Below are 18,399 nucleotides of genomic sequence, written 5' to 3'. Positions count from 1 at the left end.
TCAGTTATCTAAGAAAAACACTACATGAATCTGATAAAAAAAAAAAAAAAAGAAGAAAATGTTATATTTTAATACACTGATCACCATTTTAAATCGTAATGTATGAAACAATGACATTAAAATCAGTTTATGTGTAGGGTCTAAAATGGCCTTAATGCCGACAAAGCGAGTTATTGTTGCGCATAAAACATCTTCAAAACAATGCAAGGAATGCAAAAAAAAACAAACAAAAAAAAAAAAAAAAACAGGGTCCCGCACAATAGAGGAGGAAGAGCAGGGGTGGGAAAAGTTGTTTGGTACAGGGGCCACATCGGGATTTAAAGGAATAGTTCACCCAAAAATGAAAATTCTCTCATCATTTACTCACCCTCATGCCACCCCGGACGTGTCTGACTTTCTTTCATCGGCAGAACACAAATGAAGATTTTTAGAAGAATATCTCAGCTCAGATCAATATTTAAGTCAATTTTTCCAATAAATTATCCTCCCTGCTCAGTCAATCTCTACTTTAACTTTCATATTCTTCTTCTTGTGTTTTTTGTGATTCACATTTTTCATGCATATCACCACCTACTGGGCAAAGAGAACAATTTATAGCAAAAACGGACTTAAATTTTGATCTCTTTCTCACCCACATCTATCATATCACTTCTGAAGTCATGGATTTAACCACTGTAGTCATATTACTTTTAAGCTGCCTTTATGTGCTTTTTGTAGCATCAACATTTTTGCACCCATGCACTTGCATTGTATGAACCTACAGAGCTGAAATATTCTTCAGAAAAAATCTTCATTTGTGTTCTGCAGAAGAAAGAAAGTCATACACACCTGGGATGGCATGAGGGCAAGTAAATGATGAGAATTTTCATTTTTGGGTGAACTATTCCTTTAAGTAGTACGTATACTAACAATATTATTAAAAAACATTTTTGATATTAAAAATGTCACTGTTTTGTTATATTAAATTGATACTTTTAAAGCTTCTAAAGTTATTCAGCCAAACGTAGTGAGGAGTTTTCTCATTTTCTTGTTGTTGTTTGATTAATAGCCTTTTAAATGACATACTAGACAGGGGTCTAATCGGTTACACTTCGGTTTACATTCACTTTAGACATAATCGACTGCGTATACATTAATGTCTCACTAAGACGGGCATTTGCAGAATTATAAAGAGTACTTGATCATTTAGGCATGTGCGTTTAGGAACACACGCACATGTAAAGCGCACAAACATTAGCCGCCTGTCAATCAAACAGTGTGCAGCTACAGACGCCTGGAAATAAATGTCAATCTTTATATTTTATCTTGATCAACCAACCAGTGGTGGTCAGCTAAGAATAGAAAATTAATTTGACAAAAATTAAAAAGTTTATCATCGATATTGAGGTCATCTCTCTTTTTTCCCAATAAACAGAGATTGTTTATCACCCAGCCCTATTTATAACATTGCATTAATCTCTCACAGTAACCCAATAATCTCAGTGATGGATAGCTAAATTACAGGCTACGTTATAGATGTACAGAATTTAGAATTTCAAAATATGAAATTTTCCTTGATATGTTTCTTCAAATTAGAGGCAGGATTAATGCTGATATCTGGCTTGAGCAAGCTAAACTCACATGACACGATCAAGCAATTGGCCTTCACTGCGAAAAGCCCTTTCAGGTGTTGAACTGCTGTTTGAGGCATAGTCCACATCCATGACAGTTGCCGCCCGATCTGCAGCTGCCGTTAAAATTTTCTATGCATGTGTTGATTTGACGGGAGTCACGAGACTCTCCCTAGCCAATTACGTTGATGGATAAAAATAAAATCAGGACAGGGAAGTAGCGAACACAGACGGAGGGAAAATAGTGCAGTAAAAGTACAGTTACAACACTTAAAATGTACTCAATTAAAAGTATACCACTTTTAAACTACTTGAAGTATAAATTCTTGGACAAACTACTTAATTACAGTAACGTGAGTATTTGTAATACATTACTTTACACCCCTGAGAATCTTCAAGTTGCTCTTTTCCATACATTGTCAGTTCATAGTGACCATGCCTGTTAAACTCTGTAAAGGACAAAAATACCATATGAATCTTCCTCTCCATCAAAGCATTTCAATCACATTCTCCACTCTGCATATATAAAATGATGCGTCATGTTCAGTGGCATCTGGAATTTCCATCAGATCCAGTCCACCTTGATCCTATCAGTAAATGAACACACTTTAAAAATCGCTGCACACCAGTTTCTTGTAAAACAACAGGAGAAAAGTTGTAATTATATTTAAAATGGCATTTCAGTGCTCTGTAATACCACCAACCCCCCCCCCCCCCATTAATTTCACAATATCAGCATTAAATAATTACATTTCAGACTAGTATCCTGATAAAGTGGGGCAAAATGTTAAGCCTGTGCTGGACTGGGTCATAATCACAGTTAGCGCTGACATGGCGAGTTCGCCATGTCCTTGTCCATCCTCAGCATGTGACTTATGACCCATCGGTGGCATCAAACAAGACCTCAATAGGTCACTAGAACTGTTGGGCACTTCATTATGAGCCTGTGAGTGGATCGGTTACCATGCCAACAACAGGGCGCTGTCACCAGCATAGACCTTTGGTGAACTTATTCTGTGTGTGACATTAATTAGGAACGTTGGGAAAAAATGCAGCTCTGTAGACATTAATGCATTTTCCACATACTTCAGTTGAGTGAGCATACTGCATTAAAACCCTTTAAGCTCTGAGGGTGTTTTTAAAGATTCCCTGTATTAGTGGCTTTCCCAAAATTAAAGGATTATAACAAAAAAAAAAAGAAAAAAAAAAAGAAAAAGGTGGGTCACGTGTCTGGTTTCATTTTAAAGAAAACGTTTACATTTTTAATGATGTGGATTATAATAAATTCTGAGACTCTCAGCCTAAGAAACTGCTGAAAAATCACAAAAAGACTTGAGCCAAAAATTAACTTTTCTCTGATTTGACATTATATATCCAAATAAAGTAGCTCAGAAAAACTGCTTTTGTTTTATTCCCAATCATGTCAGCTGTAACTGAGTAAAATTCTGTGTTGATACGCCAAAGCAATCAAAAGTTAAATAAGTCTCCAAGTGTTCAAAAGCCTCTCCAAACAAATAAAACATAAAAACTGTACATAAGAACTAATTACACATGTAAATACAACAATGACTAAAGGTATGCTCTCTCTTTTCAGAGCATGCAGGAATGAGTAACGAGATCTCATTCAGTTCAATACTGTGTCATTTGAGCCATCATTGAGTCATGCACTTGGCACCATCTCCTGGTGGCCATATGTAATTAGAGTCAATGATCTCTCTGCCCATATCTGGATGATTTCCACCTCTGGCTGCAGCGATCTGAATCCTAATATGATTGGTTTAGCATTCCATGATGCTGGACAATGTACTACATTTCCGATGATCATCAGTCATCTGATCCAGGAAATCTAATGTGTTTTAAGCCAGATAGCACGTTATGTGCACATTGTGCTTTGTGTGGATAATCTATGCATCCAATTACATTGTGTGTGGGCTCATTTTAAAGATAATCGCCTCCTCTAAGTAATGGGATGTGATGTTTTATGTTCTGTTTATTTCTCGTGAAGTTATACAGGTGCATCTCAATAAATTAGAATGTCGTGGAAAAGTTCATTTATTTCAGTAATTCAACTCAAATTGTGAAACTCGTGTATTAAATAAATTCAATGCACACAGACTGAAGTAGTTTAAGTCTTTGGTTCTTTTAATTGTGATGATTTTGGCTCACATTTAACAAAAACCCACCAATTCACGATCTCAAAAAATTAGAATACATCATAAGACCAATAAAAAAAAACATTTTTAGTGAATTGTTGGCCTTCTGGAAAGTATGTTCATTTACTGTATATGTACTCAATACTTGGTAGGGGCTCCTTTTGCTTTAATTACTGCCTCAATTCGGCGTGGCATGGAGGTGATCAGTTTGTGGCACTGCTGAGGTGGTATGGAAGCCCAGGTTTCTTTGACAGTGGCCTTCAGCTCATCTGCATTTTTTGGTCTCTTGTTTCTCATTTTCCTCTTGACAATACCCCATAGATTCTCTATGGGGTTCAGGTCTGGTGAGTTTGCTGGCCAGTCAAGCACACCAACACCATGGTCATTTAAGCAACTTTTGGTGCTTTTGGCAGTGTGGGCAGGTGCCAAATCCTGCTGGAAAATGAAATCAGCATCTTTAAAAAGCTGGTCAGCAGAAGGAAGCATGAAGTTCTCCAAAATTTCTTGGTAAACGGGTGCAGTGACTTTGGTTTTCAAAAAACACAATGGACCAACACCAGCAGATGACATTACACACCAAATCATCACAGACTGTGGAAACTTAACACTGGACTTCAAGCAACTTGGGCTATGAGCTTCTCCACCCTTCCTCCAGACTCTAGGACCTTGGTTTCCAAATGAAATACAAAACTTGCTCTCATCTGAAAAGAGGACTTTGGACCACTGGGCAACAGTCCAGTTCTTCTTCTCCTTAGCCCAGGTAAGACGCCTCTGACGTTGTCTGTGGTTCAGGAGTGGCTTAACAAGAGGAATACGACAACTGTAGCCAAATTCCTTGACACGTCTGTGTGTGGTGGCTCTTGATGCCTTGACCCCAGCCTCAGTCCATTCCTTGAAGTTCACCCAAATTCTTGAATCGATTTTGCTTGACAATTGTAAGGCTGCGGTTCTCTTGGTTGGTTGTGCATCTTTTTCTTCCACACTTTTTCATTCCACTCAACTTTCTGTTAACATGCTTGGATACAGCACTCTGTGAACAGTCAGCTTCTTTGGCAATGAATGTTTGTGGCTTACCCTCCTTGTGAAGGGTGTCAATGATTGTCTTCTGGACAACTGTCAGATCAGCAGTCTTCCCCATGATTGTGTAGCCTAGTGAACCAAACTGAGAGACCATTTTGAAGGCTCAGGAAATCTTTGCAGGTGTTTTGAGTTGATTAGCTGATTGGCATGTCACCATATTCTAATTTTTTGAGATAGTGAATTGGTGGGTTTTTGTTAAATGTGAGCCAAAATCATCACAATTAAAAGAACCAAAGACTTAAACTACTTCAGTCTGTGTGCATTGAATTTATTTAATACACGAGTTTCACAATTTGAGTTGAATTACTGAAATAAATGAACTTTTCCACGACATTCTAATTTATTGAGATGCACCTGTAAGTGATAATGCTGCATATAAGCAACACCTGTACATGTAACAAGTATGTCAAAGACATATACTTAGCTTTTACTCACTATATTTTTGTCTGAAGTCAAAACAAAGGTAAAACAATAGGCTAGTTGTATTCAACTCTTTGAGAGCTTTCCAATGACATATGACACATGGCTATTTGATCAGTTTGATGTTTTTACCGATTACAATAAAATGTGCAGTGCAGACTTAATTAATTATCTATATTAACTATATGCATTGTAAATTACAGCTTCTATGCTTTAAAACTATACCTATTTTGTGTTGGTCAAGACTGTAGGTATTAATGTTTTGATCATAATTTTTATTTATTTTTTAAATGCCCATCCAAGCTTAAAGGGTTAAATGAGTACTTCACCCAAGAAAATTCTGTCATCATTAACAAGTATAACTTTATTTCTTCTGTACAACACATAAAGAGCTTTTTTAAGAATGTATTGGTCACTCTTTTAATGAGATTACAATGAAAGGAACCATTGAAACCAGCCTAACATGGCATATTAAGCTGATTTTAGTTGGTTTAAGCTAGTTTCCCAGACTGAAGTGCACAAAACCCTTCTAAAACCAGCAAAACAGACCATCTGTCCAAGCTAAGCTTAGTTCCTGTAAGGACTTTCTCTTGATTTATGAATGTGCTGTGAATACATATCATCCACACTCTGACTTGACATCTCTGTCCAGAACTACCCTTGTTATCCAGCAATCTCATCCAGATGTAGTTGTTCCATTCATCTACACCTCTATCCATTATTCTACACCAAGATAAATGAAATACCATGTAATGGAACCATTCAGGTTGGAGAGACCCATTTGGCCTGATCATTTAATACACTGGAACATGGGCACATGAGCTTGAACAGCCCCGTGGATTCGGAGACCAAAAGTGGCACCTTCATTAAAACTTCAGCAAAGTATGTGACTGACAACATGCCCTCCGTTTTCAAAACACTCTGCAGAAAAAGGCTCTCAGCGTTTTGTAAATTGAGCCAAACCACGTCGCTGTCCCTCATGACAACCATTAGAGGAAAAATCCTGTTAGGGCTGGAAAAGTTTTATGTGTGGAAAATTGCCGTGGCTCACATTTGACCAGGTCTGGAGTCATTACGATAACACGCCACTGCTTTAAAGGAAAACTGGATTTCAGAAAGATGAAAGAAGCTTATCACAATCCTGAAGAAAGCATGCAGGTTTGAACATGCTTATCGACATGCATTTAAACATGTTGAGACACTAAATGCATATACTGTCTTTTAAATGGTAAAACTCAATACAGTAGTGTCCAAATCTGAGACGACTAGTGAAAATGATTCTACTTTGCATTATTTTCCCATTTAATAATTTCTTCATTACAAATTAGATTTTGAGCAAAACAATTTGAGTGAAAAGTTGAAAAATAAACTTATTTTGCTTTAAAAGGAATTGTTCACCAATAAATGAAAAAAAAAAAAATAAAAAAAAAATAAAATGGATTTTTCCCCCTTTTCTCCCTAATTTGGAATGCCCAATTCCTAATGTGCTTTTAAGTCCTCGTGGTCACGTAGTGATTCGCCTCAGTCCGGGTGGTGGAGGACGAATCCCAGTTGCCTCCGCGTCTGAGACCGCCAACCCGTGCATCTTATCACGTGGCTTGTTGAGCGCGTTGCCACGGAGACATGTGGAGACTTCACGCCATCCACCACGGCATCCACGCTCAACTCACCACACACCCTACAGAGAACGAACCACATTATAGTGACCACGAGGAGGTTACCCCAAGTGACTCTACCCTCCCTAGCAATTGGGACAATTTGGTTGCTTAGGAAGCCTGGCTGGAGTCATGTCTTAAATAATTCTTAAACTTTTCTTTAAACATTTGGTTTTAAATTAACCCCCCAAAAACCCTTGTCTCAGACTTTTGGACCTCCCAGTATATTATATCAATAATTTACATAGATAAAGTGAATTACTGGATGTATAAGAACTATTAAGCCAGCTAACAAACAGCCTCATCTAAAAGATGGATTTTCCTGTGTTTACTGGACATCTAGGGACTTGCTAAGAATGTTGATGCCTTCTTTGCCAACTGATCAGCAAGGAACTCAAAGGAGGGCTTTGACTTTTTATACAGAAGTTCTTGCTTCCTTTGGTCTCGGGCTTGAAAGCGTCACAGTCCAAAGCACAGGAGAGCAGTCAGCCTTAAATCAATAACTCTGAATATAGCCCGAAGGTCAGAAAATAAGGAAGACAGAAGAATTCATCAAGTAACAGGAAGAAACCTGAGGGATATTTTCATAAATTTCACACATTTTATGTTAAAAGGTCAACTACTCCTTAAGAACAAAAGATGCTTTTGGCTTTATAATTTGCTTTGTCCTCAAGAGCCTACAACTAGCCAAAAGCTCTTTGCTAGCATCTTGAACATACATACTGGATCCATGAAAGAAATACAAATAATAATAAACAGATACACTTGCTCAACTACAACAAAACGTAATGATCTACAGTATTAGTACCACAGTACTATCTGCCTTGTTGTCTACGGTCTAAATACCTACTAACAACTGATAGCTGATTGCTCATTCTGTTAGCATGTTGCTAAGCAAGGGTCATTCCGTGTCAACTCAACCAGAGGTCCTCAGCTCAAAATTTTGATTTTGATAAAATTCTTGTGAAAGAAAACAATGAAAATGAAAGCCATGGATGAGTATTTACTGAGTAATCCACTATTCTATGATTGTGGCACAAAACCAGTCATGGTGGCTCAGTGGTTAGCACTGTCGCCTCACAGCAAGAAGGTCCCAGATTCAAGTCCCGGCTCAACTGGGCCTTTCTGTGTGGAGTTTGCATGTGTTCACATGGGTTTCCTCTGGTTAAGTGAATTGGAGACTCGCAGGTGTGAGTAAGAGTCCCCCAGCCACTGGGGGTTGTGTCAGGAAGGGTATCCGGTGTAAAACCTGTGCCAAGTCAAAAATGTGGTTCATGGATGGTCTGCTGTGCTGACCCCTAATGGGAGCAGCCATAAGATGATGATTTTGGAGCAAAACCACAGATAAAAAAATGATAATATCATTAGAAAGTTGGCAGCATCATTATTTTATTTTTACAAAGAGATTGGTAGGTCTGTAACTAAAATCCGTTGACTTTAGAAATCCTTGTTGCATTATATGCCTTTCTAAAGTTGGCATGCCTGTAACTCAAGAAGTTTTAAAGACATCTTAATATCCTTTTAGACTCTGGTTGAGAACAAACTTGTCTGTTGGTATCACTTATAAGGCCCTATATGGTTCAATCCCAGAGATATGGGGATCTCAATGTGGCTCCATGTAAAAAAATAAATAAATGTGGGTCACTTTTTATAAAAAGTTGATATGTATTGTATTTAAAGAGGAATGTCTGAAGAACAAATAATGCCGAAACTAGAAATGTACCTTTATTTATTCAACGACCATTTCAGTGCATTTTTGGCACTCAGACATTGTTAAATATGGGTATGTTCTATGCAGTTGTTTTGATAAAGGGAAACAAGATACAGTTCTAGTTTCAAAATTATATGTAAATCAGATATTCCTCTTTAAAAAACAAAAAGTATCAGCTGTATGCTAAGTGAACCACATTTGGTTTTTGAACACTGAAAATCTGTCCAATTTAACAATTTAGTCATGGAGCCACATTGACAGCCCCATATCTCTGGGACTGAACCATACAGGGCCTTAAAATTAAGACAGCAAAAGAAATGTTTGTTCTCAACCAGAATCTAAAAGGATGTTAAGATATCTTTAATACTTCTTGAGTTACAGGGAGGCCAACTTTGGAAAAAGTTTTTGAACTGTCACCATTGGTATACAATGCAACAAGGATTGCTAAAGTCAACTGATTTTAGTAACAGACCTACCAATCTCTGTGTAAAAATAAAATAATGATGCTGTCACCTTTCTAATGTTTTTTTTATTATTATTATTTATCTGTGGTTTTGCTCAAAAATCATAGGTGATAATTGCCAGTTTGACCCCCCTCTACAAAATAGTGTATTACTCAGAAAACATTCATACATGGCATTTCATATTTTGGCTTTCACCAAAAAAATTTAAGAAAATAAATTAAAAAAAATAATTTGTAGCTGGGGATCTCTGGTTGAGCTGACGCAGAATGACTCATAAGCATAAAATGCATTGCATACACAAATATTGGGCAAAAAAAGTCAATATTTTAATTAAACTATTTTTATCATCTTAGAAGGCAGCATAACAACTACCACTTAGATCAGTATTTGTGTCGGCTGTGTGCATATAATACCTTAAAATGCTGTCTAGGCAACTCACTTTGTTTTAGAACAGAGCTACTGAAAAGAACTGTTGAACCAAAGTATTTATCTCAAAAGTCTTTGAAACGCTTCTCAACCTTTGACAGACAGTCTGGAAATTATTTTCTTTTTACAAGGAGCAGCTTTTGATGAATCACAGTGTGGTTGCCTTGTCAAAACTAATAAAAATTCACACCTGCGCTCATAACCATCTTCCATTGGTCACGTTCCAGGTCAACCGCTCAGTTCTCTCCAGATGGACCGCTTCCTAAATCATTGTGGGAAATGCAGACTTTCATCTCACATATTGTTAAAAACTTTTCGACTGCCCTTTAAATCTTTTGAGGTTTGGGAAGTTTGTGCCGTTTCAAGAAATCTGAATTCTGTCCATTGATTGGGTGTCAGGGATGCCCTGAAAGAAATAGTTTTACCTCACAACTTTAAACACATGCAATTGCCAGCTGAGCAACCTAAAATCTATTTTATAAAACAGATAGTTCTGATTCTACCGTAAGTTCTGATTGCAAAAGCCGTGTTTGAAGCTATTGCAAAATGCTTATAAACACATCTGTGACCACACTTTTTATATTAATGCACCAAGTTTCAACATTGCTCAGCACTCAGTACTCTAAGCAACCTAAAGTTAATATACTGAACTATATTACTTTAAATAATTATTTATTCTGATCACAATTAATAACCATTTTTGTTGCATACAGGTACTTGACTAAGGCCACATCCACACTAATCTGTTTCAGTTAACGCATATTTTTTTTTTCCAAATATGTGGTAATGAAGAGTGTTTTCGAAAATCTCAGTTTTTGGTAAAGTAAAACGCCATTCCAGTGTGGATGATAGGCGTAAATGTAACAAAATCAATGCGAAAATGGGTTAGTGAGGATGCAGCTTAAATGTTTAAAGGAATATTAAAGATTCAACACAAGTTAAGCTCTATCGACAGTATCCGTCTGTCAAATACCACAGAAAATATCATGTCAACTCATCCCTGAGTTTGTAAAAATAAAGTTTGCATTTACGTTGATGCATGTACAACTGAAGACTATGAGGAAAGATATGAAAGTTAAAATACACACTGTTTTGAAAGTATAGCCACATTAACGCAAGACTAGTGAGATAAAATAGCTTACTAACCTTGTCTGTGCAAAGTTATATCCAATATTATTCTGTCATGATCCTTTAAAGCCAGTAAACATGGAAACTTCCACATGATCTGCACAAAGATACCAGAAAGGGACTGTTTACATAGAGAAAACTCCACCCACAGGAATTAGGTTCATCCGCCTAGAAAAGTAGTTCCACTATTAATTTAGAAAACTTTATAGCTCAAATAACACACATTTTTGTAAAAAAAAAACTAAAAAAAACAAAACTATTACTATGAGCGCTTTAACAAAAATAAGCTGCACATTTTGATGTCTTAAGGAATATTCTGGGTTCAATACAGGTAAAGCTCAATCTTCAGCATTTATGGCATAATATTGATTACCACAAAAACTGTTTTTGACACCACTTTCTTTCTTTAAAAAAAAAGCGAAATTCTGGGTGCCAGTGAGGCACTTACAACTGAGGTGAATGTGGCCAATCCGTAAACCTTAAAATGTTTCAAAAGTATAGCTACAAGACATAAACAATATATGTGTTAACATGATTTTTGAGAATGAAACAGATCAATATTTGTCATTTGTTGCTATACATTCTTCTCCCTGCCCAGCAGGGGGCGATATACAGCAAAAAAAAAAGACAAATATTGATCTGTTTCATTCTCACTCAAACCTATCATATCACTTCTGAAGATATGGATTTAACTACTGGAGTCTTATGGATTACTTTTATGCTGACTTATGTAATTTTTTTTTATTTTTGCTTTGGCACCCACTTGCATTGTGTGGACCAAAAGAGCTGAGCAATTCTTCTAAAAATCTTCATTTGTGTTCTGCAGAAGAAAGGAAGTCCTACATATCTGGAATGCCATGAGGGTGAGTAAATGATGAGAGAATTAACATTTTTGGGTGAACTATCCCTTTAAAGTGATATCTCAGCCATAATTTAATATTCTGTCATCATTTCCCTACCCTCATGATGTTCCAAACCCATGTGACCTTCTGTATTCTGTGGAACACAAAAGGTGTTAGACAGAATGTTAGAGACTGACAGTCTGTCACCATTCACTTTCAAAATATGGAGGAAAAAAACATTCACTGAAAGTAAATGGTGACTCAGGCTAACATTCTGTCTAAAATCTTATTGTGTTGCATGGAAGACAGAAAGTCATACGGGTTTGGAACAACATGATGGTGAATGATGACATAATTTCCTTTTTTTGGCTACTCTACCCACCTCTGGTAACTGACAGCATGTCACAAATGGTGTCCATAGAGCTTAACTCGTTTTGAACTGGGAACATTCCTTTTGTAACCCTAACCAGGGCTGGATTTCACCTCTGCCACATGTTACCAACACAGACTTCACATACAAGAAATAACATTATTTGTCAGACCCACATATGAAATAAATTCATCACAATTTCTGCCTTTTTAAAGCACAAGCTGAGACAGTAACCTGATAGGAAACTTTGCTATATCACCTTGATCTTACCTCATAAATCAGAGACTTTCTACAAAAACAGCTACCACTTTTCCCAGAAAACATAGCCCTGTACATTCTTCACAGTTTGGCTTGTATGGAGGAACGTGTTCTCAGCGGAGCGTGACAAATAAGAGCTTTACAAGCCCAACTCTTTGCCAGCTTTGGAATTTTTGCAGCATGCATCAATTTTTCACAGATGCTGTCAAGATGTGAGAATCAGCCTATGAGCTGTTCCTGCGCCCGCAAGCCCACATACAGAGCGCCTGTTGTATTGCTTTGAGAACAGATTGAGAGGGAATAGCGACAGGGTTTCATATTGACATTTTAGGAGTGTGATTGACAGGGTTTGTGAGAGATATTGAGATGATTTTGATGTTTGAAGTTCAAATAAAAGACTGTTGTCATAGCACAAAATAAAGAGAACTCTGGTCATATCATAAGGAATCAAATTTTCCTTGATCTTTTGAGATTAAAGAGTTTGATGTGCTATGAAAACATACTGTAACTTTCAGAACTAACTTTCTCCACAATCCAAAATTAAAAGCTGCAAAATCAGCCCGTTCTAAACTTCTGCAACTTTTTGACGGCAGAAACCTGAAAAATAACACACAGTTGTTACATTTAAATGTCAACTATCACTATTTGGTGCTTAGGAACTTGCCCAATCATTGTGAGGAATAAAGAGGAAATACATAGAAACTATTATTCCTAAACACCAGAACAATGAACAATAACAGTAAAATGAGGGGAAATTGACCAAACCTTGTGCTGTTCCTGGCTGTGTAACCTTGTGCTGCTCCTGGCCCTATGTAGCACCTGCTGCTCTGCAGATCCTCCCAAAAGATCCCAGCGTTTCAACAGCAAACCCACAGCCATGTGTTCATATGTGAAAAGGCCATTAACTAGCCTGATCTCATGAAAATTATGTGACTGTGGCAACATGTTTTGAAAATACATACATATATCGTGGAGTTTTTAGGTGAAATGTCCACTGTGTGGAGCTAAAAACAAGTTAAATGTTCTCCCAAACAGATTTTAAATAAACAAAACTAACCTCCCTACCCTAAACCTTAAACCTAAACCTAACCAATAGTGTCATGAAAGCAAATGTGAGATGAAAAAGAGTTGCTGAAGCAACCAAGTCATTTTGAGATGCTTCTAAGACACTTTTGGCACACTGGTGAGAAACAAACCGAAACCTGATGTATTATTTAGTGAAACTGTTTGTGACGAGGAGGAGGGCATTGAGACAGACAACTGGTGCTGAATCAGCTCAATCATGCGAGAGGGATAAAGAGGAGCCGGGGACGCCAGTTCGAGAGAGAGAGAGAGACACACATGCAGCCACTGTGTGTGTTTATGTTTGTTTGTTCATTGAAGTAATTAAAGTTATGTTGACTCTTCTGCTGGTTCCCGCCTCCTCGTTGCCCATCCTTTGCCCGTTACACTGTTCATTGACCGTTGATACCTGTGTGCATTCATGATAGGGCACGAGAGCAACAGTTCATGCAGCGCCCTCGCGACATTGGGGCGTTCAAGTGGAAAATCTTTTTGTTTGTCTAAAACAGGCCCGCCACAGCGATAGCGAAAACAGAACACAACATCGCTGCACACAAAACAAAGAACATAACTTACTAAACATGTCTGAAGAGTTTGTAGTTGAAGATTTGATGCATTTCTATGCCCAGCCCTATTTTTTGGAAAGTTTTTGGACCAATGCCAGTTCACAGCAGACAGAGTTAACTGGGCAATGCTGAAAATAAAAACAAGCAATCGATAGAATTTGCCATCGCTTGTCATGGCTGGTTAGGACAAAAACTCTGATTAACATATACCTTTTATCACATGTCGTTTGCCATCAGTTTAGGACATGGTGTGACTGTGGCCTCTATGTTTCTGTTTGATTTCTGAGTACTCTGTTAAAAAAAAAAAATAAGGCTGGGCATAGAAATGCATCAATCCTTCATCTACAAACTCTTCAGACATGTTTAGTAAGTTCTGTTCTCTGTTTTGTGTGCAGGTGTGTTATGCTCTGTAGTCACTATCGCTGTGGAGGACCTGTTTTTAGATAAACAAGTTTTCTCTTAAATGCTCCAAGTCGTGAGCGGGGGCTGCATGAACAGTTGCTCTTGTGCCCTATCATGAACACGGACAGGAGGTCAATTTTCAGTGAACATTTTCACTAAATAATACATTAGATGTCAGTTTGTTTCTCACCAAACCTTATCGTATGCTTTCATAACAATCATGAGTCTCATGGAATAATTTATTAGACTTCTGAATTATACTTTTGTTTCTATTTGAAGCTTGAAGATGTGGTCACCATAAACAGCCATTGTATGACTTCATTGAGCACAACATTTTTTCACAGCATTTGTGTTAAGAAAAAGAAAGAAAGTCATATAGGGTTATAACAACATAGGGGTGAGTACACAATGATTGCATTTTCATTTTTGGTGAACTATCCCTTTAACATAGTCTTAAAGAAACAGGAGCAAACAAACAGGCCATGCAATTCCAAAGGTAAAAAAAAGTGATATGACCCCTTTAAAATGTAAATTTTCTGCATGATACATGCATGTTGATGATTACTGATTGCTTTATATCAGAAGCCAGACAGACACATAGTTTTATGCTCAAATGTATCAAGTAGCATGTGTCTATTTACATGGCGTAAAATTCCCAAGCGGTCCAATCATAATTAACCAGATGATGCACCAGTAACGCTTCCTCCTCGACAGCATTCAGGATGACAATATGATTGACAGCTATGACATTTCTGACAGCTCGGGCATCCCAGGTGTTGGGTTTTTCTAAACACTTTGGAGCCATTCATATGTTCAGTGTCTTGTACGAAGCCAAGGGGAAGAAAGTCTCAAAGCTGTGAAAAATTACAGAACAACAAGATTAAAATAGACTTGAATTTACTAAAGAAAATATCTGTTTTTGAAAGGCAGCAAATGAAAAGTTTTACAGTTTTAATTAAGTATAGATTTATGCTTTGGTTCTGTGTTAAGGCTAAATCAGAGCCGATTTGCCATTGTCATGACACTCAGAATACACTTGCTTATTTGTCGGCTGTGCACGAGAACCAACACGGCACTGTCTTTGCAGTTTAAAGGTGGCTATGGATGATTCAATAGAAAGACATGACCAATCACAATACAGTGTGCAAATACATGCGAGACAGAAGACCAACCATATCTCAGTATGCAAATACAGGTGCATGCAAGAAATAAGACTCATTATTTATTGCTAAAGTTAAAAACCTAACATCAGTATAACAGTGTTTGGGAAAAAAAGTCAATACAATGCTGCCTTACTAACTAAGCACTCTAACTAGATTTTTACACAATGCTTGGGTGTTGTGGGTGGTTGCCAGGGCATTGCTGTGTGGTTGCTGTGATGTTCTGGGTGGTTGCTATGTGGTTGCATACTGGCCCAGATCAAAAGAGCTCACCTCAAATCTATAGAGCGCAACAGTTCCCGCCCACGTTGTCGGCCATCTTGGTTCTGGAAGTATTTTTCCCATTAGTCTTTTGCATAGGAATAAAAAAATAAATAAAAAACTTCTTTAAAAAGTTTGCAGTGCAAACCAAACCAGTCAGCTTTAAGGTGAATCATAACATTACAAACTTTGATTTGAAGCAAAAAACATTTTTTTTTTAATCAGACACAAAGATGAAGGTACAAGACTGTGTACTTAACGTCTTTAATGAGGGAATGAACAACAATCCCATGAAGTACTGAGCATGACGTGATCAAATTAAAAAAATATAAAACTATTGATTTAAAGTTGTTGATGATGAGCCTATAAACAATATATTTTAATTTAATTGCAAAACATTCTGAGATGTGCAAATATATAAGTAGATTATGAGTGTAGGGAGACCGGCACGACTGCATGGATTGTTGCTGCAGAGCTCATTGGTGCACTTTGTTGGCCACGATTCTCTGATTGGTGCTGCGTTTTTCTCTTCATGTCATGAATAGTGTAGTCTCTCACCAGGAATTCTGCTAATAAACAAAAAATGTTGATTTCTCTAATTAGAGTTGAAATAATGCAGATTGATGATTTCAAAAGAAGCATATACCATCAATTAACAACATCAGAGCTCACGGTAGGTTTATGAGTTATCGATAAAAATGTATTTGCCTATGGAAAAAATTAAAGGAGATGGTCAAACAGAGGAGGTTGCTGATGCTGGTCTTTTCCCAGGAAGACTGTATTCTTGTGTACTTCTCGAGTGACATTTCTAAATTATAGTGAGAAAGACATAAAAGGACAGAGACTGGGAATTGGATGGTCTTGGAATCTCTATGGTGCAGGGGCCAAAGAAATTGAATTAGCTTGGTGAGATAGTGAGGATAAGTGTAACATCCTTTTCCAAAAGCGGCACAGGGCTCGGGTCCACACCGCGAGGGCAAAGTGTCATTACACTCACTAAACATCTGCAATCTCATTCCACAATTCCCACAGCTGACTGCGGAAACGGGAGGTGTTCGCGCAATGGGCGCAACGCTGTCAGTCAGGACTCGATTTCAAAGGTTGTTTCACCTAGAACATCACCTTATGCTGTTTAACCCACCTGACACCTGGCTATATGTGGTCAGAGACTGGTGCCTGTTCATGCTGTTTCTGGAAAAGAAATATTGACTGATGTACTTTAGTAGTGACGTTACATTGAGCATCCTAATATCTCAGTTGTACAACTTTCTGAAGCTCTGTCAAATAGACAGCAAATCATAAAGAACATCAACCGCATTTTTAAGGTTATAATAAGTATGGCTTAGGTGTCCAAATAGTTTTTGGGGCCACTGTATATGTTAACATGAGACTAGTGTTTATGCAATGTTATATCCAATTTGTCAACTCAATGACAATGTAAAGCCAATAAACCTGGTGGCTTTCACATGATGTGTAAGGATACAAGAAAGGGACCGTTAACATGGAGAAAAATCCACCCACAGGAATTGTCGGTAACATACAGTATAACTGTTAGTTCATCCACCAGGAATAGTAGTCCCACCAGTAAATGGACAATATAGACAATATATATTTTCAAATAGTCTCAAATATCACACATTTTTATATGGAAGAATTAAGCTTTTGCAAAAACATAATCTTCAAAAAACATGTTTCACAAAATATATTTTTAGAGTTTCACTTGTATTGAACCTAGAACATTACATTAAGAACACTGGGTTTATATGGTACACACAGGTGGTATACACATTATAGAGGATGTTTTTTGAGTTTTGTGACTGAATACTAACATGGTCGTGGTAGAAATGTGGTAGTGATTCAATACAAATCGAAGTAAGAAATAATTTTGTGTTTACAGTAATGCACTTACAATGGGAGTCTATGGGGCAAGGCATTACAAAGGGAAGTCAAAATTGTACTTGTAACAGTGGGACTACTTTTTTAGGCGGATAAATTTGTGGTTTATAACTAAATACATTCAGTAAGAGAGCGAATAAGGCAGAAATGTGGTAGTGATTCAATGAAAATGGGAGTAAGAAGTAAATCTCACTGTCAAATACACATCTAACAATGCTACACATTTGCAAAACATTCCTTTATTATAAATAAATCTTCTTTTTTTTTTTTTTTTTTTTGGTATAAAAACTAGCATGCTTCAACCATGGCATTTTACAGTTTCACAATCCCCGGGTACGGTTCATTCAGCCAATACAAGACACATCTCAGAATGCAGGCTTCCGACAAAGTGGGACAAGAATGAAAAAATCTGCACGACCACAAAAATACAAGTAGAATAACAACAAACATAGTTTGACTCTGATAGTTTTCATATATTTTCTCTTTTAACATCCACATTTCCAAAGTTTACTGTGAATGTGCTCCCATCGGCATAATGCTCACACCATTTTTTTGTGGAAAGTATGTTTTGCTTTTTTTCGCATGACCGCAAGCCTGCAACATTTTTGTCCCATTTTTCCAAGTGTGTGTGCATGTTTGTGTTTGTTCATGGCAGGATTAGCTCTTTAAATGCAGGATAGAAGCCTCACTGGTAGGTCACGTTTGTGCATTTTTCTGTCTTCCAGGATGCTTCAGATTTTAGTTTGATGCTGAACGACACAAAAAAATCTCATGCTTGGATGCCCATGGGCGGTTCATTTGCCTGTCAGCATGTCAAAGACAGCCATCCTGGTTTGGACAGGGCCCCGCCCCTGGCTCCGCCCACAGAGAGTGGCCCTCTTCAGATGGCGTTATTGCTGTAGCTGACATATGTCGTCTTGGTGGAGGAAGCTGCT

General features: G+C 37.5%; 1 protein-coding gene across 3 annotated transcripts in view; it reads right to left on the bottom strand.

The window, feature by feature from the left end:
• Positions 1 to 15,799: 15,799 nt before the first annotated feature.
• LOC127435277 (metabotropic glutamate receptor 8-like) overlaps positions 15,800 to 18,399 on the bottom strand; it is a 268,255-nt gene continuing 265,655 nt past the window's right edge. The window contains exon 12 of one of the 3 annotated variants that reach the window (XR_007896164.1): positions 15,800 to 16,134. Coding sequence is in view for 2 of the 3 variants with exons in the window: in XM_051688613.1 (XP_051544573.1) it covers positions 18,345 to 18,397 (53 nt within the window). In the remaining variant the exon portion in view is untranslated. Of the gene's footprint in view, positions 18,398 to 18,399 lie in introns of all 3 variants that reach the window. The other 2 variants (XM_051688613.1, XM_051688614.1) reach the window with 2 other exon arrangements.

Source organism: Myxocyprinus asiaticus, chromosome 45 (genome assembly GCF_019703515.2).
Source record: "Myxocyprinus asiaticus isolate MX2 ecotype Aquarium Trade chromosome 45, UBuf_Myxa_2, whole genome shotgun sequence".
Lineage (NCBI taxonomy): Eukaryota > Metazoa > Chordata > Actinopteri > Cypriniformes > Catostomidae > Myxocyprinus > Myxocyprinus asiaticus.
Note: the sequence above shows the minus strand (reverse complement) of the source record. Positions and strands in the feature narration are given on the sequence as shown.